Below are 23483 nucleotides of genomic sequence, written 5' to 3'. Positions count from 1 at the left end.
GAATGGAGAATATACAGGACTATCCTGTATCTTCTTAGTCACCGAGCTGCTCCAGAATTACTTCGTCTGCTGAACTGCAGCCCACTGGTGTAAGCACTCTTAGAAAATTTAGTGACTATGTAGTGAGCAATGAGTTTTACTGAAATTATGCTAAAACGGGGTTTCTCAACAGGCTTATGATAACTATTTCTTCTGGAGTCTTTTGATACAAGCCTGTTTGACTAACATGTCTTACAAGTTAAATCTGTAGGACATCTTTTAGAGGCTGATGAGGCAAGGAAGTGCACATTCGCAGTTTCGGCTTTGCTCCCTGCTGTTACGGCACACTGCACCTTTCCCTCTGCTTTCTAATGAAATAGGACGTGATTCAGCTTAATTTTATTTTTTTTTAATTGGAAACATACAAAGCTACTGCTAAACTTCTTAGAAACGGGGCAGCGGACTAGCGGGAAAATGACATTTTTGGAGATGTGCAGCAAACAGCTGTTTTTGGAGGGTGGTGGATTGCTAAAGGGTATAACGTGAGATGTGCAGCAGTTTTCAACTCTCACTGCTTTCCCTGCAAAGGGTAGGAAATTCCCCAAATTTTGCAAGGTGTCTCTTGCTTTACTGGACTTTTAAAAATAACTTCCTTAAGTAACGACGTACTTTCCTTAATTTTCCACTGAGAAGAGTTTGAAAGCATGGCCTTGCTATTCCCAAAGAGCCCAACACCCTGGGAAGCAAGCAGCAGCCCTGACTCATTGGAGCTTCATAATTCATAACTGTGCTTTTTATAATTCGGTTTGGCATTGTGCTGTCAGGGGTGGTGTTGATTAAGCTGGCATTGGCAGTCCCTCCTTTTGCATGCTGCTCTGCTAGGCTCTCCTTTGGCAAACCTGAGTTTTCCCGGTGCATAGGCAGGAGCAGAGGGAAGGGGACTGCTGTTTAATTAGGGGGTTTATAGCAGTGATTGAATTAAACCTCTCCGAACGAGGAGCGGCCGAGCGCGCACTCGGCGGGCGGCGGAACGCTTGTGAGGGGCCCGAGCGCGCGGCGGGAGCGGGCCGGAGCGCACCGCCTGAGCGGCTCCGTATCCATGGCAACCGCCGGGCCGCCGCCGGCACTGGAAGATGTCTGCCGGGGATCGGCGCTGCGCAGCGGGCTTCGCGTTCCGCCCCCTGCCCCAGAAAGCTTTCCCCTGCCTGGAGGACAAGGACATCCGGGACCGGCTCCACAAATGGTGGGAGGGGGAAAGCCTTCTGCGAGAGGCGCCTTTCTGGGGAGCCGCGGGAGGCGGGCGGTGCTGAGGGCTGGGGCCGTCACCGCGCCCTCAGGGCGCCCGCTCTGGTGGCGGCGGGCCAGGGTCTCTCCTGTTTCCCTCTTCGCCGCCTTAAATTGGAATTTTCCTCAGTAATTTTCAGGCACGTAAACTGCCTGGCCCTTGTCTTCCAGAGCTAGCCAAGATGTACCTCAGCTTCGCAGCGCAGCAGCTGGGCTTTCCCCGCCTCTCCAAGGAGGGGCGGGAGCCGGTTGTAAGTGAGAAGGACAAAAATGAAAAGTAAAAAAGTATAATCATTGGTCAGAATAGTATTTTATGTAGTGTACTTACGGAAATTTACAGAGTGGGTTAGTACCTATTATGTCTGCAGAATTTTTAATCTCATTTTACCGTTTCAGGTCTATGCAAGGCAGGATCACAGCACAAGCGTTCGGTTTTGACCAGCAGTTTAAACCCTATCAAAAGGATGAATTTGTTACGGTAGTTCTAAGTTTTTTTATATTATAGGTTGACTTTTTTTTTCCTCATGAAATTATAGCCATTGGAAAGCTGAGTAACAGCAAATATTATAGCAGTGTTAGCACGCTATTCACTTTCTCACTGTCTCCTTAAAAGTAGGTGATTTAGGTGTGGTGCTCAAGACTTACTTTGTCGGTTAAATGTATTGTCCAGTACAAATATTTTAGTCTGTACTAATATTACTCTGTTTTAAGAGGAAAGAATTTAGTAATTCAAGATTCCCAAGAATGGGGTTCTGAACTGAATGCTGGTCTTGGCCACTGCATTTAATGTTGGGAAGTCCACCCATGGAGAGACTTTAAACAGTGTACATGCAGTTGGCACCTTGCTCACAGCTATTACTGCTTTGTCACAGTAAATACACTGTGCAAATAGATGTGCATATGCAGCACATTTATGAAAATGCAAAAGTTTAAAGTTTATTGGATACCATTGCTTTACACTGGAATTTTGGGCTTTCAGCTTTCTGGGACTCAAGTCTTTTCCTGATTTTGTATCCTCCACTTTTGTTTTCTGCAAAGTCAAATGCGTTCATATGTTTGCAGACAGAAAAAAATAACAGTCTGTGTTTTTTAAAAAAAACATGTTTTTAACATATGTTGTTTTAAAAACAACTCTTTGATTTGTTGTACATCTACTTTATATTATCCTGGATAAAGAATCCAGCCTTTTTCTATTTTAAAGAAATTCACACAGAAGTACACCAATATTTCATCTCCCACTGCTAAACATGTCAAATGATTGAAGTTTACAAAACTTACCTTCTCAATGCTTGTCTCTTTTTGAATTAAAAAAAAAGTAAAAATATCACTATGAAGTGATGAACTCTGAGTAACTGTGAATTAATTGAGAACAGAGGGACCATTACATTATATAGTCTGACCTCTGTATTACACAGAGGTGGTAAAGAGATTTGGTGTTGCAGAGACTGAAAAATTCAGCATTTTCTTAGCAGCTTCTTCAATAATTATTTACTCTGCTTGTATGCATATATATATATGTATGGGTTTTCTTAATCGGCTTATCTATCATTTAAACTTGTCAGCCACCAATATTACTATGTATGTCTCATTTTTTTTAATTGATAAATCATTAACATTGAATACTTCAAATCTTACTGTGGAACATATTCTCCATTCAATAACTTACGGATTTTTCTGCATCTGTTTAATAATTTTTGTGTGTCTCTACAGTCCTCCAAGCTTCAAATTTATTAACAAAATGTAAATTTAACAATCATATTTAGGTTGTTTTGTTGTTTTTTTTTACTTCAACAACATTGAATACAGAGATAGAAATTTGTCATATTTTCTTCAATTTTCTGTACCTCTAAGGATTTCATGCAAACTCTTTGTGTGTTGTTGGACTGAAAGTGCTTTACTGTAAATACTGCATATAAAAATACATGAAGATATCTTGGATATGTAAAAGACACTGGCTACACAAAGTTACAAGCCCATGTATTTGGTAGTGTGATATTTAGTATCCAAACTGAAAGATCATACAGAATCTACTTACTAATTGGATCCTTATAATTTGCTTTGAAAGTATCCAAGTCATTATAAATGATGAATTTATGTTTCATTTCATTAACTTGGACTCTCTTATTTGAAAATTACAGGCATTTTTTAATGATCAAAATGTGAACTCTAGCTTGAAGTTGCTCTCAGCTTCAGGACAATGGACTACACTGGGTAAATTTAGAATAAATTAATCTTAAATAAAAAAGTCTGTGTTGTAACTATTCTTCTCTAACTTGCCATTTGTAATAATGACAGTTCTTATATGTGTATCTTTACCTTGTTGAAATATTTTAAAGAATTACTTCCACTAAAAAATAAGAAAATATTCTTACCTAGTTTGTTACTAAATTATCAGATGTTCCACTTTTTTTCTTGACCTCTGCATCAATCCATAAACCAAGCTACTAGAATTTATTTTAATTAGTCTGTGTCATCCAGCTGACCCAAACATATATCCAGAGATAATCAACTGCGGTAATTGTGGAATTATATTGCTATCTTATTCAGATAATATTTGGACAAAGACGTTCTTCTGTAGAAGAGAGATCTGAAATTATTGCTCTGTTTCAAACTGAAGTGGAAAGAGAAGATTAGATAGAGCGCACTGCTGAGCTTGTGTAACTATGCTATCTGCACAAGAGTGTTCCAGGCGGGAAGAGCCCTGTCATAGGTTACTTTAGTTGCAATCACGGTGTAAAGTTGACTTCTAGTTTGTTGCCATATCATTAACTGCTTGAATATGTCTGTAGATGGAGATGAGACACTAAAGGAAAATGACTAAAAGCAAACAGCACATGATTTTGTGGCACTACTTTGAAATTGTATTTTTGATTATGTAAGTGAAACACAGTTTCATGGAAATTGCTTGTTATATTGTAATGGAATTTATGCATAATGTGAATTCTGGTGATTTTCTTTAATAGGCATATATTGAACGAGCATAGTGGGAAGTCCTCATTTCTTTTCATTTGTTTGCAAATACTTTACTGTGTGTAAATATTTAATGAACTTTGGGAGTTTTCTACCTTTTCCATTTCAGTTCTCTGGAATTGGCATAGGTTTTCTCCTCTATATACAGCAAAAATCCATTTTCCAAATATGGTATATGGTCGTTAAAACAATTGAAATATGTAAGATGCAAAATACATCTCAAGTCCCATGTCAGGTATCTCTTTTGCATTCTGGCAAGCAGAAATAAAATAAATGTATTTCAAACTATGGCTAAACCTTTTCCTGCTTTAGGCAGGAATTTATTTAGGCTATCTGTCTAGCCTAGGACTTGCCAGTCCCTGTAAGTGCAGGTCAGTAGGTTACATACCTTGCGTGAAGAGCAGAGGGTCACTTGCCAAGTATCTCAGCTCAGCTCCTGGTTCTGCTCAATCTTCCGCAGCACAGAAGTAATACATTTTGTTCTGAAGACTGGAAGGGTTCCCTTCCTAAATCCTGAACAGCTGGTATACCCCATTTGCTCTTAAAATTTCATCTTCCCATTCTTTGCCTATTTTTGGTGAGGAATGTTGGCGCATTTTTCTATACTTAGTCTTCATGTGCATTTTTTGAAAATATAGTAAGAATTAGCTTTGAGTGGGAAGAGGTAAAAGATCATCTTCTAGTATTTTCTTCTTCAGACATGCTTGTATATTAATCCAAATACACTATTATTTACAACTGTACAGTAACTTTTTTATCCTGTTCTTGAACGAAAATACTAGAAATGGGATTATTTTACTTTTCAGAAAATATGAAGAAAATTACATAATCTAGATTGATACAAATATTTGCAAACAAAAATGCTAGGTTTTTGGTTTTTTTTTTGCAGGGGGAAGATATTTTGGATGCATAATTTAAGTAGGATTTAGATAGGTTCTTAGAAAACTCTGTTCTCACTATGAGTTTGGGCAGAAAGTATTTATGGACCCACAGAAAGATGTCAACATTATATAAAACATCAAAATAATATTATTTTATGAGAGTGTGTGTTTTCATAATCTTTTTGTCTTTTCCAGTCTGTGGCCCCCTTTTACCTTCTCACTAAGAATTTGTTTTTATTTTTCTTTTTAATTCAGTGGCATGGTTTCACTTTCATTTTTATTTCTACCTCTTCTCTGTTACTTGTCTATCTCCTTTTCCTAAAACCTGTTCCTAAAAGTTCTTTATTACTTTTTTACCCTATGTCTAATCTCATTTTTTATTTCTTTTGGCTGCTTTTTATCGTCACCTTTGTATTAGCAGACCATAATATCCTCAATCTCTGTTAGGTTAAAAGGTTGCATAGAATGTGGTGTCCTCCTTTAAGGAATGCAACATATATCTCCGTTCTCAGCTGCCCCATGTGTTGGGATTCCTGGTGAAATCCCACAATAGTACATTGTCTCAAGGACTCCAGCTTTAACGCTACTTGAAATACAACATTTTAGGTAAACAATACACAAAGATATTCTCTAGTGTGCTTCATCTGATCAACAGATTCTTAATGACCTATTCTCATACCACACTTTTTTGCCTCTTGTAGTAGTGATATTTTTTCCTCTCCTTCTGACTGCTTGGTAAAGTACCTGATAGTTCTGCCATGGGCTTTAAAAGCCCCCACCACACTCCCTTCACCTATTACTCTCCTATGTAAAAAACAGAAGCAGCAAAAGGAACAAATTTGATGAATACCAACTTATCTCTTGAGATTTGTATTTTTAAATAGCTGCAATGAAAACTTGTGGTTTTTCCTTGGACACATTACTGGCCTTGCACCTGTCAGCAGTCTTGGGGAGGCAGGACTGTATCTGCTTAAGCTCAATTAACACTTGAAAAGATATCTTCAAAGGGATAGGGTTACTGTCTTTCTGTTCAAATAAAACTTAGTGTTTGCCTAAGAAGGATTCTTGAGCTGCCATATGTACTTGAAGTTCTAACGATTGCTGTCTTTGGAATGGGGTTTTAAAATCTGGAAGATAATCTTAAATCAGCAGGTTTTTAGACTACTGTTATAGGTTATAATTTGCAAAGATTTTAGATGTCATTTGAACTTATAAATCAGCAACCTGCACCTTTTAATATTGAAATACCATTTCTTTAGTGGAGAGCACTGAATGTACATTATGTATGTTTTATATAAACTGTTTCGTAAATAATAAATTACAAGATGTTTCCCTGAGGTAAAAATCTTTCTTAAACTTTAGAGGAATTCTAAATATACCTAATTGGGGTTTTATCTGCCACACACTAGATATGCAACGTGTTCATTTAAAAGTATACTGGAGGCATAGGTAGTCCAGAGCTAGCTGTTACAAGAAGCTTAAACTGCTTCAGTACTTTTCAGCTTTGTTTTCCACTTGCAGAGTTCTCAAGGCATTTCTTCTTCCTATTTTATTGCTTGCTTTTACAGTAGTATTAAAACAGGTTACTCTCCTCCAGGAAATTCTGAATCTGCAGTTTCAAATCTCACCTCTCAGATGGAGACTATTCTCCATTGTGTATTCCAGTGTATTTAAACCTTTCCATTTATAGTTTGTTTTTCTGAACTACTGAATAGATTACAAGGTTCTCGATTTTTTTTTTTTTTCCTGATGAAAGTTTTTATAAAATCTTGTTTCAAAGCACAAATGTGTCTCCTTTCCTCCCCCTCACCCAGTAAAATCCTAACAATTTGAAGGCATCTGAATAGCTCAGTTTCTTATACTTTGAGCTCAATAACTGGGAAAATGTAAGATGTCTCTGTTTTTCTTAGGTTATTTAACATCTGATTTTTATTAGTCTTGACTCATGAAGTTTTTGATCTATAGGTCTTTACCAAATAATTTCTATGTTAGAGGCTGATTTGGCTTTTATTAAATCTCTTATAAAATAAAAATCCTATCCCTGTGAAAGAAAGCTGGAGAAATGGAAGTTAGAAGAGTCTGAAAGTGGGGGGGGGTGGGAGGAAGCACAAATCAATCAATCAATCAATAGCAGTTTGTGTTTTTTCTTAGGCTGTGAGGCTGCATGCCATGTTTTTTTTTCTGACTTGTGATTTTGGTTACATAATTTGATTATTTTTTGATAGTCACTATATGGACAGGTAGGACAATGTTCTAAACCTTTTTTGTTTAATAAATGGTACCCTTTTTCATAGTCATACCTGCAGATGTGAAGACAGGCCATTAGATGCCAAGTGAATCTGTAGCAAATCTCTGTATGAATTTTCTTCACATCACATTGGCCCAGTAAAATAATTATGAAGTTACTTGACAGTATTTTTAGCTTAAGCAGACACATATTGAAGCCATCAGTTTGTAACTTCTTTGTAATTATTTTCTTAGTGTTGCTGAGGCAAATGGTACAGGTTACCTGGTCTTAGATACCAAAATGCTAGCCCTACTTAACCTATGAATAAGCAGTCTCCATGTGATAATGTATGGGAGAAATCCCAGAGAGGTTTTTTTGGGGGGAAGAGAAATTTGTTATGCTACACTTACAAAGACTAGAATGAGAATGAAATGACATTCTGGGAAGCATCATCTCTTTTTTGGCATGTTTCTGTTCCTGAAATAGTGCCATCAAGGGTGAAATTGAACACGTCCTGAACACTAATCTTTAGTGTTCCTTTAGTGATCCTATAGATCAGTTTGTCAGGACACCTAATTTTATCCTTAACTGTATGGTCAAAAGCCTTTTGATATTGTGATGTTGGTGACTGGACTCCCATTAAGGGAACCTGCAGTGGAGAAAAGTCATGGAAAGATGTAATGCTGTGAATATTATCTCTGCTGAGGCACATTGCCCTTGTGTTGCATGCTCACCTGTGTTCATGCTCTCCTGTGCTCCCCTCTGCTGTCCAAAAGCACTTCGAAGGGTGTTCAGGGGGACTTGGAGATGAGCAGAGAATGCATCTGAACACATTTGGTCTGAACACTTGGACCCGTTGAGGTCAGATGGAACTGGACTGAGTCCAAAGTTTCCTAAACATGGAATCAAACGCTATTTGAGATGCCATAAGTTATCCAACGCCACACATACAGATTTGTAGATGTAACACTGTATATAAAGAAGATATGTGCCCTTATGGGCTAATACCTCACTAAGAAAAATACTGTAGGGTATCTCAAATCCCACTAGATGTTTATGAACAACAGATCAAGCCTCAGATCACTTGCAAGCACAGAATACAGAAAAATGATAGAAAAAGGTACTCAGCACTTAATGAGTACAGAGATAATCCTCCAGATTCATACAAAAGGTGCTGATAATACCTTTTTCATCTTCTGAAACAGCTGGTTAGTGAAGCTTACAGTAGCTACAGCATAACTTTTAAGAAGTTCAGATATAACACTTAACAAACCAAAAATTCATCAAGGCTGTGTTCACTTTGGGTTTTACTTTGTGGGGTGCTGTTAGCAGCTATTGACTTTTATACTGCATCAGGCTGAATTTGGTATTTGTCCTCAAATTCTTTAAGGCTTAAGCTGTGGAATGTGATTTTCTAAGGGTGTGATCTAACATGCTGTTGAGTTCACACGGTGTTTCATCTCTCTTTTGTTCCAGCTGATAGTATTACCAACAGGGGGAGCAGACACATGAGCCTTAATGGAAAGTATCATTCAGATGAATTTAATGTTTTCTTTACGCTTGTTTCTTTCTTAGCTTGCTTTGTTTTCTCAGGGACTCTGTGATTGAGTCATGCTTCTGTGATCTGTACTTTGTTTACAGAGTATCCCATGCACAAGTTGGTTATTTCCACACTGTATCAAATTACTGGAAAACACATGGAAATTCTCCCATTTTAATTATTGCAAGAGACTTGGAGTGAAGCCTTCCTATATATTGCAGGTTCCAAAGTAACAAAAATTGAAGCTACACTGGTGCCCTGTACAGAGATTTCCATGTCATTTTTTGATCGGCTCTACTCTGAAGGAATTGTTAGAGAAACTGGAGATATTGTAAAATGTTTTGATGACTATTACGATGATATTCTCATCTCTGATGAATTAAGAAAGGTCAGTATAGCAATGAATAATTTCTTACCATTTTTCATATTCTATTAGGTACTAGAAGGACACATTTTTTTAGTGGTTTGTTTTCTTTTTCTGGCGATACGTATTTTCCATGGTAAAAATGCGCATTAAAATGAGTAAGGCATTGCAGTGCCTGAATGTGTGAAAGCAATGCTGGTTTCCAGGTGGACCCTTTTTCCTTTTTAGGTGGGAGAAAAAGGTAAAACCCTCTTCTGCCTGCCCTTGTCTCAAGTAGTCAGTGCTTAGTGGGGCGTGTGGGGAAAATGCAGCTATTCATTTGCCTAGGAGGGGAAAACAAGTGGTGCCAATGGAAAGGTTCTTTGATGCCCAGAATTGTGGGGTCATCCAGCCTTCCAGGTAGTAGATGAAATTGAATGTACTTGACTGATAGCTACATCCAGAAGCATTCCTGGTCAGGAACGCTGATCATATTGTGTGTGAAGGCATTTAAGGAAAGTCATCTTCATGTCTTGTCCCTGAAACAAAGGAGAGAAAATCATGAGAAGGGAAACTGTTTTTCAGTGCACACTTGAAAAGGACTAAATATAACCCCTGAACAGGCCTGCAAGGTAAATCCTGTTTGTTATACTCCAGTGGAGGTGTCAGAGAGCAGATTATTCTGAAAAAGAATCTCTCTCTCTCAGTGGCACCTTCTTAATCAATGTGTGTCTTCCCTGTGTTTCTTTTTACTTCATAAGTAAAACATTTTTTTTTAATGTTTGTTTAGCATTAGCAAAGCATAGTGTGGGAGAACTGGATTTTGCTCTTCCTTGTATATATAATCAACATAAGCACCTTATAATTATAGAGTTGCACTCATTTGCACTCGGCAAATCCTTTGAAGGCAATGTATTTGAACCAGTGACACTGGTTACAGGATGTGACCTGAAATACTGGTCTGTCTTGTAAAGTTCTGGGAAAAGGAGAGAACTCAAGCTCATGTTTGAATTTCAGATATGGTTTGTATCCTAGCAGTTCAAAATACTAAGTATTTATTTGTAAGTTGGGTGCATGTGAAATGTCTCTTGAAAATTAAGTGCATTGGATGTAGAAAAGTTAGAGGCAACATTTAAAATAAGAAATAATTGGAGTTTCAGTCTCTTTCCACTTTCCTTCCCTTGGAACCAATGTGTGTTTCTGCATTTGCAAGTTGAAGGATTCACATTTATTTGAAATAAATGTGACTCCTACTTGTAAGACCTAGATGGCAGAAAGAATTAAGAGTCAAAATCTTCCAGTAATGAAACTTCAGTCAAAACCTGACATTGACTTAGCCAGCGCCGTGGGAGGGCAGACTGTAGGGGGCAGAAACTGTCTGCTGATGTCAGGGTGGCCCTCTGCTGCAGAACTCCACATATCTTTCCTACCTGCCCTGTCTTCTCTTGCTTCAAACCAAGAAGCAGGGTTGGGATACCTATGAAGTTGCCATCAGCAGCAGTTTCTGCCCTGACCCCTTTTAACTCAGGTTGTGCATTGATGTTATAAAGACAGCCAGAGAGCAGTGAGCTCATGTCTGGCTTTCACCTGATTGCCTGGGCTGGCATCTGCAGTTTAGCTGATGTACTAGAAGGCCTTTTAGCCACACTAAGTTACAATTCCTGTCCACCCTTACCAGGGTGTGCAGTTGGGGCTAATCTAGCACATCTTCTATGTTCACATAATATTGCAGCAAAAGGCAGGCGAGACACATAGAGGCAGCTGGATTGTATGTCGGGTTAATCCAGGCTGCAGACAAAGGCTCACTAGAGTCTGTACTAAAGAATGGTGCGAGTCTGAGTGATCCCCCCTGAGAGATCCTTGTGATTCCTTTACAAATGTGAGATAACTGTGTAAACTTAGAGTAAAAAAGCAAAAGTAGGCAAAGTTATCAAAGACAAACTAAATGGCAGTAACTGACATGCCAAATCTTCTTTGCCCAAAGAAGTGGTAAATGCTCCCATCCCTGACAGTGTTCAAGGCCAGATTGGACAGAGCCTTGGATGACCTGGTTTAGTGTGAGGTGTCCCTGCCTATGTCATTGGGGTTGGAACTATATGATCTTAAGGTCCTTTCTAACCCACACCATGCTATGAAATACAGGTTGTTCATTTTCAGATTGCTGACTTTTGTTAGCATGATGAGCAACAAAGCAGTGAAAAACAGCACTTGAAAAAAATCTCCCCTTAGGTCTTGTGGGCACACATCTGGCAGTGATTCTGCTTTATATTATCTGTAAATTTTGGACATAACTGCATCATTGGAAGAAGAATTTAGACAGGAGTACTTATTTATTGCCACCTTTATTGCATTTATTTTATATGGACATAAACTCTGTGACACACAGCAAAGTAATTGCATTGTTCATATACTTAATCTCAAATAAGAAATTTTCATCTACTTGACCTCCTTGTTATTTTCTTGTTCCACAAGGTCTTGCTTCTGGAAGATTCAGACCATTATGACATATTCAGTCCATTGGATCGCCAGGAATTTCTGTTCTGTCTTTTTAAGCACCTTTGCATTGGAGGAACTCTTTGCCAGTTTGAAGATGTAGTTGGCCCATACTTAGAAACTACAAAAGCATTTTATAAAGACTTAGTTAGGTAAGTGTCTCTGTGTTATACCATTGCATATGTATGCGCTGCATACATATGCATACACATAGATACTTTGTGTCAATTTGTGTAAATTCATTTGCATTACTGCTTCAGGAATGGGGCTGTTATTTAATCAATCTGCAACCTTATTCATCTTCAACTATCAAAACAATGTGTAACAGTGGTTGTAGTTCAGTGCCAAAATCTATGCCATTTTAATGGCATCTGTCCCACATAAAACCTTTTCTTATATTATATATATTGACATTGATGTTTTATAATTCAATCCCATTTCAAGGATTTTTGTTTCTGTAATTATCTGTTGAAAACACAGCATGGCACTGGAACCAGACTGTGTTCCTACTGTCACTGATAAATATCAACAATTAAGTCTTGGATGTATAGTCTTGGGCTACATTCAAGCTGCTTTTGTCTTAGGATTTAAAAATTGAGATACTTCAGTCAAAATTTTAAGTTTTCTATATATTTTATTCCAACTGATTATTATTTTTTTTTTTAATGCATTTGGCTTTTGGTATTCTTTATTCCACAAATACACTTCTTGCAGCATAAAGCTAAGGGTGATAGAATCATAGAATGGTTTGGGTTGGAAGGCACCTTAAAGATCATCTAGTTCCCTGCACTGCTATGGGCAGGGACATGTTCCACTAGACCAGGATGCTCAAAGCCCCATCCAACCTGGCCTTGAACACTGCCAAGGATGAGGCAGCCAGAGCTTCTCTGGGCAACCTGTCCAGTGTCTCATTACTCTCCCTAGCTGTTAACATGACACAGTGGACTTGAGTTACACACATCTTTTTGGCAGGTCTGGTATATAGAATTATTTGGAATTTTATGAATTTTTTTTTAATTGAGATTAGAGATGATTGATCACAGGTTCAAATTTGGGGAAAAAAAGGCTTTTTCTCCTCTGTTTTGATATATTCATATCCTGACTTCTCCAATTGACAAAATTTCTTCTTTCCTGATTAGAGGGAAATGGAATGTAGTTACCAGTTATGCAAAGACAAATTCCCAGCTGAGCCAATGGGAATATGAAGATCATGAATGATACTACCAAATTTGATATTATATTGTTATTTGCCACTCATAATAAGTATTTGTGGGATAGTAAAAAGAACAATATTAACCTGAACAATTGAAAACAGTTGCAAACCTCTGAAATGAGAGACAGCATGAGAACTCTGCTAATACTAGGTGATGCACAGCAATGTACACTACAAAGGCTTCAAATTACTTCAAGTAGGAATTGCTGGTTTTCTCCCTTCTCAGCTGTATTTGGAATGGTGTGATGGCCAATTGCTATTTCATCTTCTGTTTTAAGATTATACACATGCATATTAGGGAAAAAATTATGTAAGATGTATTCATCATTAAGTCTGTTCTTAAAATGTCTGGATAAACTTAAGAGTAAACCTTATGTCTGAACGAAGCTACAGTGAAAGGATTAGATCCAGTGATTCTTCATCACCTGAATATTTCTTTACTTTTGTAGCAGTTGTGTATAGATTGCTGTATCCAAACAAAATATTTAAAATGAAATATTTGGCTGGTTTGGGGATTTTTTTGTAATACTTAACCAAAGCAGCTTACAGATCTTTAATAACTTCTAAGTAGCTTTCAGATTTTTTTTAATGGTCAGTACTTTTCAGGGTGCAAGTTGATTTAGTCACATGCTGTACCCCAGGGTCATCAAAAATAAGTGATCAAAGTAGCAGTAGGACAGTTTATACTTTTAGAGAAACCACTGAAACCGAAATGGAGCATTAGTGATATTCCAAGAAGATGGTTTAGAAATAATGAACTTAGATTGCTGCATGTATGAGTTTGAATACTGTGATTAGTCACCAGAGCTTTTTTATCAGTCTGATTAGTTTTGATATTTCCATATCACACATAGATGGAAATCAAATGGCTTCCTCAGAAATACAGAATATGACATAAAAGGATCCATCAGTGCTCCAGCTCTACCCTCCCTTTCCTTTTAAACAGTGCACTGCACTAGGAACAGGCTGTTTGTTACTCTAAATCTACAGATTTAGTTGACTGCTTTGACTACAGCTGTTTCTGCTCTTGTGTTGTTGAATTAACCCAGGACAAAGCACAAATACAATCAGTTCCTCCACTTTATTGCTCCACTTTGCTTTTGAGTTGTTTTCTCCTCAACTTGTTCAAGTTTTGTTCTAAGCCACTCCTTTTCTTTACCCCCCTATTCCCCTTCTTTTTCCTTTTCCTGATGTAAAATTCGGTGATGTCTAGTAGTTTTCATCACTTAAAAAAAAAAAAAAAAGATATCTGCCAAACCCTTCCCCACGATTTCATGCTGCTTTCAAGGTTTGCTTTTTCTATACCCTCAACTTGTTCCCTATTGGCCTTTTATATATTTCTGTGATTTTTCTCATATGCTGCTGCTTCTTTCCAGAACCATTCCTGTGTTGTTTTGGTGTTTGGTTGGTTGTTTTCCCAATTGGCAGCTTGCTTATTCTCCTGAGTTCTGAAGTACATCTGCTCAGTTCATGTGACATAACTGATCTTCAGTATCTACCTGCCATGTGTCTCTCCATTGTTGTGCCTATAATGCCTGCTGATTTCTCACTGTCAGTGGAGGTGGCATTAACACTGACTACCAGTTGAAAAAGAAACTCACAATTTAACAAAATCTTTCTCTTGCTCCTTTGTTATTGTTGGACCCATGAGAAAAGCTTTTGATCTTGACATTTTAGACTTTCCCTCCCCTTCACAATCACTGTTGTCTCCTGCTTTGTCTCATTTCTACCTACCCCCAATTTATCCAAAATGATGTTGCTGTTTTATTACCACCATCTTGAGAGAAAAGGCCAGTGAAAGCATAAGCAATGCAGCCCTGATGAGGAACACGCATGCCACAGTCTTAATTACTAATTTCTAGTCCATGCTGTGCACTGTGTTAGTTCCTTTTTTGCACAAATTACACCAGAAAACAAAGCAATGAAAATTATTTTATTATGACCTCTTATCTTCTGTGAACAATTGCTAAGGAGGTTAGTGATCTCTTAAATTCTGGTTACCAAACAGATCACCTTCAAATTTCTGTTGAATACCAACTATTCTTTAAATAATTCTTTTTTAGACTGCTGTCCTCCATCTGTTTTCTTTTCATCTTGGATTGCAACTCCATTGGACACTTTCTACTTATTGTAAAGTGGTATTAAATATTTCTTATGGTATTAAAAATTCTGTAAAATGTGCTCTTCTTAAACTTTAATTTTTATGTCTTGAGGGCTCCAAAGGCTTGGTGAAAACCAAATGGATAGTGCAATAATTACTAGCTGCTAGCTGCATTGAAAAATTAGCCCCCACAGATGAAATACATTTAATGGTGATAAGGTTGTAGAGGTATAAAACACCTCTGCTTGCTCCTTTAACAGTCTTCCTATGGAAAAGAGCCTTGGCATAAGCACATCCACAAAAGTGTCTTTAGTGCTTGGGAGTGGCAGACCTGGTACGGGTTTCCCCCCACTTCTCTTTCTTACAGCCTTTTCTCCGGCCTTTCCTAAGTTCTAACGCCAAGGTGCAAGTGTTCAAAATAGTGACAAAAGATTTGAGATTTCATTTTATTAAAGCATGTCCATGTGCAGTGCTTTATTATGAAAGAATGCAACAATCTTTTGAAATTAACCCTTCCTGATATTTTACAAGCCCATCTGGGGACTTCCAAATACAACTATTAAATGGCAGACATTTTCTCCTTTGTAAAAAGAGTAACAATTCCTTCCTAATGAATTAATATACAGCTTGTTGTCTCCTCTTACAAATACAGCAGTGATTAGTCTGTGACCAGTTGAATTCATACAAAATTTAACTTGAAGTGTCATAGAATCATAGAATAGTTAGGGTTGGAAAGGACCTTAAGATCATCTAGTTCCAACCCCCCTGCCATGGGCACAGACACCACACACTAAACCATGTCGCCCAAGGCACTGTCCAGCCTGACCTTGAACACTGCCAGGGACGGAGCATTTACTACTTCTTTAGGCAACCTGTTGCAGTGCCTCACCATCCTCACAGTAAAGAACTTCTTTATATCTAACCTGAACTTCCCCTGTTTACGTTTAAATCCATTACCCCTTGTCCTATCACTACAGTCCCTGATGAAGAGTCCCTCTTCAGCGTCCTTGTAGGCCCCCTTCAGATATTGGAAGGCTGCTATAAGGTCTCCACGCAGCCTTCTCTCTTCCAGGGTGAACAGCCCCAAACTTTCTCAGCGTGTCTTCATATGGGAGGTGCTCCAGCCCCTTATCATTCTTATGGCCCTCCTCTGTACTTGCTCCAACAGCCCTCCTTATGTTGAGGACACCATGTGTTGTCATAACTTGTATAACCTAACTAATTTCAACATCCTTGTCATAGTATTTTGGTTTAGTTAAAATACATTTACATGACAAAAACTTGTTAATTAAAATATAATCTGCCAATCTTTGTTGCTAAATCTTGTTTTCTGAACTTATTTTTCTGGCAGTGTCTCTCCATGGTGACAGCTGCTGCAGTATCTTGTAGTCATTGTCCTCTTCTCCTTCCTTCTGTGCCATCTCCATGCCCTTTTCCCCATAATAAATGAATTTATTTAAAGAATTGTTATTTAGTGATTGAAAGCCTAATAAAATATTGCCTGTAAGGTTAAGATACAAATAGAACCCAAAATGAATTGAGAGACCATGAGGAAGTTTGCCCTTCATAAAAGGAGAATAGATGCATGTTAAAATGATGAAGGAACCACCATATTTGGTGAATAGTTTAGAAGTTAACAATTTGAAAGAACAAAGTGGGGTATGAAGGCTATTTTTAAGGCAACACTATCCTCTTCAAGAGGACAAGGTAGTGTTTTCTAAAACCTTTTAGAAAAAAAAGTAACGAAGAAATAAAGCAAGTAAGTTTGTCAGAGGCAACCTCCTGGTTTCTCTCAAGTCAGCAAGGGAAGACTCTCATCTGATTTTGGCAGATACGTTCTTTTGCCTTAAGAAGTACTAAAAATAAACAGTCTGAAAAATGACTTACAGGAAGCTAACCATGAGGGGAAAATTTCTCAAGGCAGTAGACTAACTAGGAAGGCTTACTCTTTGTCACCCCTTACTTTGGTATCCTAGATACATAGAACATAAAAATTAAAAAGCCAGAAATTGAAAACAGGAATGTGAAGCCAGAGTAACTTAAATGCAACTGTGTCTTTTGGGGTGGTGATATATGGTAGGAAGTGCTGACCCCTCTTATATACCCCCTCTATACCTTGTCCTGAAAGTTGTCACTCTTTCAGCAGAGATGGTTAAAGACCTTCTGAACTGCTGTGGTTTACAGCCTGATACGTTAGCATAAACTGACATCTCTGTTAGTTTATCTTAATATGCTGGTCTGTAAACTGCAGCTGAGTCATGAGCCTGTTGAGCTGTTCCTGCTGGGAAGGCAGTGCTTTCTGAGGGGTAGTAAAGCAGACAACGGGGGTCAGTATAAGCTTCAGCAATGCTGTCTCAATCCACTGTTGAGTATATCAACATGCCAGCTGCAAGAGAAAGTTCTGAGAAAGCCTCCTTACTGACTCACCACAGGAAAGATCAACTCCACAGTAGCGGCTTAATTCATACGTGACTGTGTCATTACTCTACCGATGAAATCAGTTAATCAGAGAGTCAATTTCTTTTACTAGTTGGAGAGACTGAATCAGCAAAGGTGATGTTGGTTAATTTGGGGCTTGTTCCTATAAAAAGAAGCTTTGCGAAAGCAGTGGTAGTAGGGGACTGTTGTCGCAGATGGCTTTGAGCTGGTGTGGTGTAAACTGGGCTGTGCTTAACACACATGCTCCAGCAACTGGGCTGTATTGGGACCTTTCCTGGGAACTGAACCTGTTTGTGACAAGGCAGGTTTTGAGCTATGCATTTCTTGGAACTGTGTAAGTTTCGCATTTATAAGGCTCAACTGCTCCACAATGCATTAATGTAAATCGGGATCTGTGAAATGAGATAAATTAATAGATGTGATGTAAATTATGAAGAAATGTAAACATCACTTAAAGCAGACACAAGGTAAAATTACACATTTAAAAATACTTAAGTGTAAGATATGTTGAGATGCCTGGATGTTTGCAATAATATCTTAATGTTTTTAGTGATGGTGATGCAAGAAATGGCAGTCTTCACAACAAACAGTCTAGAAATGTAAATACTCAGAACTAATACCATCCTTAGTTGCACAGCTATCTATATATACAACATTCCAAAGGACAAAAAATGAACCCAAACTATAATGCTATATTAATTCATAATGAGCTAAAGTCTGGATTTCTTCACCAGTACTGCTGCTACTTCTTGTGCTCTGTATTAAGATGCAGTTCACTGTTGTTTTTTTTTCCTTAAAGAATATGTGAAAAGAGTTTCACAAAATGTTTAGCTGAATAACTTCTCATAGCTATCAAAATGCAAACTTTATATTGGAGTCATCTGGGCCTGGCTAATACTGCTGTGATTTAGTAGCTGAAAACAATAGAACCAATTCAGCTGACAAGACACATTCAACAGTTTTCAGTGAGATGTCATGATATCCATGTTGTCTAACAGTGGCCAATGCTGCTTTCCTGGTCAACGTGACATGAGATGAATTTTAAGTACTGATTTGGCTCAAATTTGAGGAAGAACACAATGCATGCAATAAAAAAGTATTTATTAAATGTAGAATTTAATAATCAGTGCTTAGTGTGTGTATTAAGTATATTATTTCCCAGTGTATGTGTTAAGTATGTATTACTCCCTTGTGTTTCAGTGTTCAAAAGAATCCTGAAACAAAAGAAATAAGTATTATTTCTACAGTCTTCAGAGTGTCTGCATATGTAAGTATTAATAATTTTTGATACAAGACTTTACTGGAAGTAACATGCATAACATGAAAATACACAAAGAAATCATAATATTTAAGGGATATTTTTCCATAGTTGTTATTTTTTATTCATTAACTCTTTCCCATATCCCATCCTGTTTTCTCATCCTCTTTACTAACTTTTCATCAATAGCCACTAAGGTTTTATTTGGTAGCTCACTAAATATAGGTTTACCGGATTACACTAGAAGTTGTAATAGTCACCCATAAACTAGTTTGTGAAAAAAAGACCCCAAAAGATCTGAGTAATTCTGAGTTTAGATCTACTCGAGATAGCAGTAAGGATTAAGAATCCACTCTTGACTTTGTATAGTTCTGTTTTTAGAAATTTTGCTAGAGCTTTCCAAATAGCTTGCGTCGCATCTGTTTCTGTAAAGACCTCAGGGGAGTTTAGCATGGAGAAAGGCTGGGGTTGTGAGACAACTGCTCACCTCTTGTTCCCTCCCTTGCCAAGTCTCATTCCTATCTGTTTCTCTTGCAAAATCATACATTTACCATCAAGGTAAGTCTGAGAACTGGCATGTTTACTAGATTCAGCGTATCTGTCATTTAAGCATTACAGTAGGATGAACTCCTCCAAATTCTTCTTGAGTAACCAGAGTATGTAATAATTAAATGTCAGATAATGTACCTGCTTTCAAAAGAACTAGCTGATGTCATTTCAGACTGCACAGACTTCCCTGTAAACTGTCAACAGCCCAGTGTTCACCTGTGGCTCATGGTCTGTTAAGTTTTATGTGTGATTCATAAAAGGCTTTTGAAAGGTTTTTGAAAATAAGCACTTTATGGAAGTAGCAAAATTTGCCTTTCTTCTAGGTTGCAGACTGTAATAAAAACAAAATAAGAAAGCAAAACACTGGTAACTTGGTGGTCTTCTATTACTACGGTTTCCTCCCCATCTCTGAATCAAATGTATTGATGTGAACTTCACAGATTTTTATGCTGAGGTAGATGAATGGTATTTTTCGAGAGTTTCCCTAACTGCCTTTGCCATACATTAAAAATCATCAGTATGACGAGAAAATAAAAGATAAAAAAAAAAAAAAAGGGAAAGGAGAAGAGGAGAAAAAGAGAAAAAAAAGGAGAAAAAAAAAAAGAAAAAGAGAATAAGGTGAAAAAGAGAAGTGAGAAAAGCAAGAGGAGAGAACAGGAGAGAGGATAGGACAGAGAAAAGAGAGAGGAGAGAGAAGACAGACTTTGGCAACTTTTTGAAACAAAACCATGGATGGACAACAGAAAATCCAGTGTAAATCCAGAGCAGGCTCTCCTCCTTGTAGCCCTTGGGGAAAACTGGGCTTTTCTGCACATTCTGAAAAATTGTGAGATAAAGGAGAGTTGTGAAATTCTGGTTTCCATTAAGGAACATCCTGGAATTTTCTCTCAGAACAGAGAAGGGCTTAAAAGGGTATGTCTAGATTATGTGATAGCTATGTGGACCAAAGTTTCTTAAACGCTACTTGGAAATTACAGGAAGGGCACCTACTGGAGCACAGATGTCATGCTTCTGATGAAAAGTAGGTTTAGCTTTTGGCTTCTGGTAAATAACTGTAGAGTGTGTTATTATAATGTGAATGTTAATATGACTATTTTTAAAATGGCTTATTGTCTTGGTTTGTATCTGAAATAAATGGTCATGCCCTCTTAGTCTGATAGAAATAATAAAAAGCTCTTCTGGTCAAAGTGACTTGAGCTGCTGAGAAACCAGAACACACATTTTTGCAAGCTGGATTGATTAGTGGACAAATATATATACTTGCGTATTTGCACAAGTACAAATGGACCTGGAGATTAAGAACTGTATGTAACACAATCCTGATACCATCCCTTCCTTTTTATTTTGTTCTTAAGCTGTGGCTAAGAAGCCCTTGTTTTGGAAACAATATCTAAAAAAGGCTGCTATAGAGATGTAAATATTTCCAGGTGTTAAGGTGTAATTATACATGTCTGCAGATCCATTTAGCATCACAACCGGATAGACTTGAGCATCACAAGAGAAAGAGTTTTAAATCTTGTGTCCAAGTACTCTGTGGAACTCCAAATACCCCTGAGAGCTTTGGGGCTTGCATATAATGAAAGAGTTTCTTGAAATGCCTCATCACCAGAACCCCGGTCAATTCTGTAAGGACTGCAGGAATTGGATCTTCAGTAGCAATGGGAAAATGTTTAACTAGCAACCACATCTTGACATTGGTCTTCTCTTGCTCCTTTTCCAGTCTTGTGCAAGAGCTTAGGTTAGTTATGGATCAAGGCCCAAAGGCATTGTGATGCTGACTACTGTAAAACCTTGCAGCTTGCTCTCCTTACTGCACTTGAGAATCCACTGTTTGGTTTACATATATCTCTAGAAAACACCTGAAGAGAGCCAGGCATCTTAAAATTGGAGCTACAGAGCTAGTATGCTGTGTTGCTTAAAACCAGCATGGTATTTCTAGCTTGCAGCATTTGACTACCATCAGAAAATGCTGTGAATAAATATTGTCAAATCTCTAACAGTCTTAAACAATGCTTGTATAGTGGTGCATACCTTAAGTTAATATTTAGGATCCTGAATAGTCCCCCAAAGGGAGATACCAGAACATACAGAAGGGGGGGTCATCCTCTTTGAAACACCAGGAGATAAAATGTGGTGTCACAAACAGCTCTGGGATAAAATTCACCATAAAAAGTAGTTCTTGGGGTATAAAGAGGAACCCTGACCTTTTCCTTCTAAGCTGAGCCTAAACCATGGGGAGATGTTACAGTTTGCATGTTTCCTTGGTCCAATAAAAGATGGGATTATTTTATGCAAAGGAAGACGGCTTCAACAAAAGAACGTGTGAGATGTGCCTCTAATCTGGAATAGTCATTGATCTGGGAGTTCCAACTGTTCCTGGAGAAAATGGACAATACATGCAATATAGCTGTTTCCCTCAGGTGGAAAAGTGGAGCAGAACTTGTATTTTTTCAACTGCTGTGTGAAGGTGCTGGGGAGCAGGAGGAGATACTCATGTTCTAAATTAAAGGAGGTGTCAGCCACGCATTTGTTGATCTTTCAGATGTTCAATTACCAGACTAAATGTAAACCCTCCAAAATTCCCCCCATATAGTTATTGGATCCCGACTGGATTAGGAGCATGTGTCAAGCTGTGCTGCCCTATCAATGCTGAAGCTTTTATTGACATGTGCAGATGTAGGGTATGAAACTAAAGAGCCCAGTTCTTGCTTTGGTTGTCAGCTCAACATGGTCTTTCAGAATAAGGATTTGTGAGCGAGGTGCTGTGCCTAGACTCCCTCCAGACCCCTTTCGAGGACTGACATACAGAATGTTTTTAGTAATGGTTCAGAGTTGTTAGTAAGAGCTGTAATGAGGGCTTTCCTTAAACACAAACATTTGAAACTGAACAGATGCAGTAGCGAATGTTCAGTGAAAAAGAATTACTCATAGACTCATAGAATGGTTTGGGTTGAAGTGACCTTAAAGCTCATGCAGTTCCAACCCTCTGCAACGGGCAGGGACACGTTGCACTAGACCAGGTTGCTCTGACCCCCGTCCAACCTGACCTTGAACACTGCCAGGGATGGGGCAGTCACAGCTTCTCTGGGCAAACCTGTGCCAGTGTCTCACCACCCTCACAGTGAAGAATTTCTTCCTGATGCCTAATCTAAATCTACCCTCTGTCAGTTTAAAGCCAGCTTTACAGGTTTTTCTTCAGTTTATAGAGCAGCTTTATGTATTGAGCTCCTAAATCTGTTTATTTTTAAAAGGAAATACGATTGGATCATTATATCATCTGTATTTCAGGCTCTGCGTAAACACATGCTTACATGTTTAATTTTACATTTTAATTTTACATTTTATATTAATTTTACATTTACCTCAAGGTAACTGGAACTGTTTAGACATAGCAACTGTGCACTTTGTAGTGCCAAGATCCTCATGGAGGCCTAATACTGCTGAAATAAACCATGGTGTATTTATTTTATTCTGCCATGAAATAAAACGTTACAATTGGAACAAAATGACAATTTCAGTCAGATTTTATGAGCTTCTCATGGGTATCCACGTTGTCACTAATACTGTGGGTTTTTTTCCACTCCCTCTCAGGACATTAATGGCCTGTGTTACCCTTCAAGCAAAAGCCACAAGCAGACTTTTGCGTACCTGGTTGTGGACTCCTGCAAGCGGCACGTGAACACTCTGTATCACAGCTTCGGTGGAGGCTTGTTTAGGGACTAGTTACAAACCCGACTGTCCTCTGGTGTTACAGTGGAGTGGCCTTCTCTCTGCACAGGTGCAAGCAGGAACTGCCCAGCTGTCTTGCGAGGAAGGGCCGCTCCTCAGTAACACGCTCTGAAGGGTTACACGTTCACGTAGATGTGACTATGGTTAGTGATAAAAGGTTCTCTGTATTTAAGCAGCAGCATAGTTCTTGAAGCTGTTTTCTCGGCAGTTTTGTCACATCTCCGTTCAGCTCTGATCAAATAAAAGCTTCTTCTGTAGATGTCTCGTCCCTTCATGACCCAGGTTTTCAGATCAAGACGCACAAATGCATGGAGAGGCTCCAGAGCCAGTGAAATCCCCGATGAAAGTCTGTCAGACGGCCATCTATCCATCCATCATCTATCCATCCATCCCTCCATCCCTCTTTCCCTGCCTGCCGGCCCTAGTCCCCAGCCCACGCTCCATCCCGCGCAGTAGCAGCGGCAGAAGCCCTGTGAC

The 23483-nt window shown here is 38.4% G+C and overlaps 1 protein-coding gene across 4 annotated transcripts; it reads left to right on the top strand.

The window, feature by feature from the left end:
• The first annotated feature begins 786 nt into the window (after nucleotides 1-786).
• Nucleotides 787-23178, top strand: CFAP300 (cilia and flagella associated protein 300). Of its 4 annotated transcripts, none has more exons than XM_061457825.1 (8): nucleotides 889-1222; nucleotides 1435-1540; nucleotides 1660-1741; nucleotides 3402-3474; nucleotides 9103-9269; nucleotides 11697-11869; nucleotides 18671-18737; nucleotides 22869-23178. In XM_061457825.1, exons 2-8 carry the CDS (start codon nucleotides 1446-1448, stop codon nucleotides 22998-23000), a joined length of 789 nt encoding a protein of 262 aa, XP_061313809.1. In that variant the 5' UTR covers nucleotides 889-1222; nucleotides 1435-1445; the 3' UTR covers nucleotides 23001-23178. The 4 variants fall into 4 exon arrangements, with proteins under 4 accessions (XP_061313806.1, XP_061313809.1, XP_061313807.1 ...); XM_061457823.1 differs by lacking the exon at nucleotides 889-1222 and adding an exon at nucleotides 1259-1345; XM_061457824.1 differs by lacking the exon at nucleotides 889-1222 and adding an exon at nucleotides 1329-1345 and having other exon boundaries at nucleotides 1435-1518.
• The last annotated feature ends 305 nt before the right edge of the window (nucleotides 23179-23483 follow it).

The sequence above is a fragment of the Pezoporus flaviventris genome, unplaced genomic scaffold, assembly GCF_033815535.1.
Source record: "Pezoporus flaviventris isolate CSIRO_AGI_PZ_B2104156 unplaced genomic scaffold, CSIRO_AGI_Pfla_v1 ptg000025l, whole genome shotgun sequence".
Classification (NCBI taxonomy): Eukaryota; Metazoa; Chordata; class Aves; order Psittaciformes; family Psittacidae; genus Pezoporus; species Pezoporus flaviventris.
Note: the sequence above shows the minus strand (reverse complement) of the source record. Positions and strands in the feature narration are given on the sequence as shown.

What these genes read in the sequence shown, in the direction of transcription:
- CFAP300 (XM_061457822.1), top strand. Translation starts at nt 1,113, where the DNA reads ATGTCTGCCGGGGATCGGCGCTGCGCAGCGGGCTTCGCGTTCCGCCCC. An exon ending in CGGGACCGGCTCCACAAATG is followed by an intron (nt 1,223 to 1,659) that starts GTGGGAGGGGGA and finishes TTACCGTTTCAG; the next exon opens with GTCTATGCAAGGCAGGATCA. An exon ending in AAAAGGATGAATTTGTTACG is followed by an intron (nt 1,742 to 3,401) that starts GTAGTTCTAAGT and finishes TGAAAATTACAG; the next exon opens with GCATTTTTTAATGATCAAAA.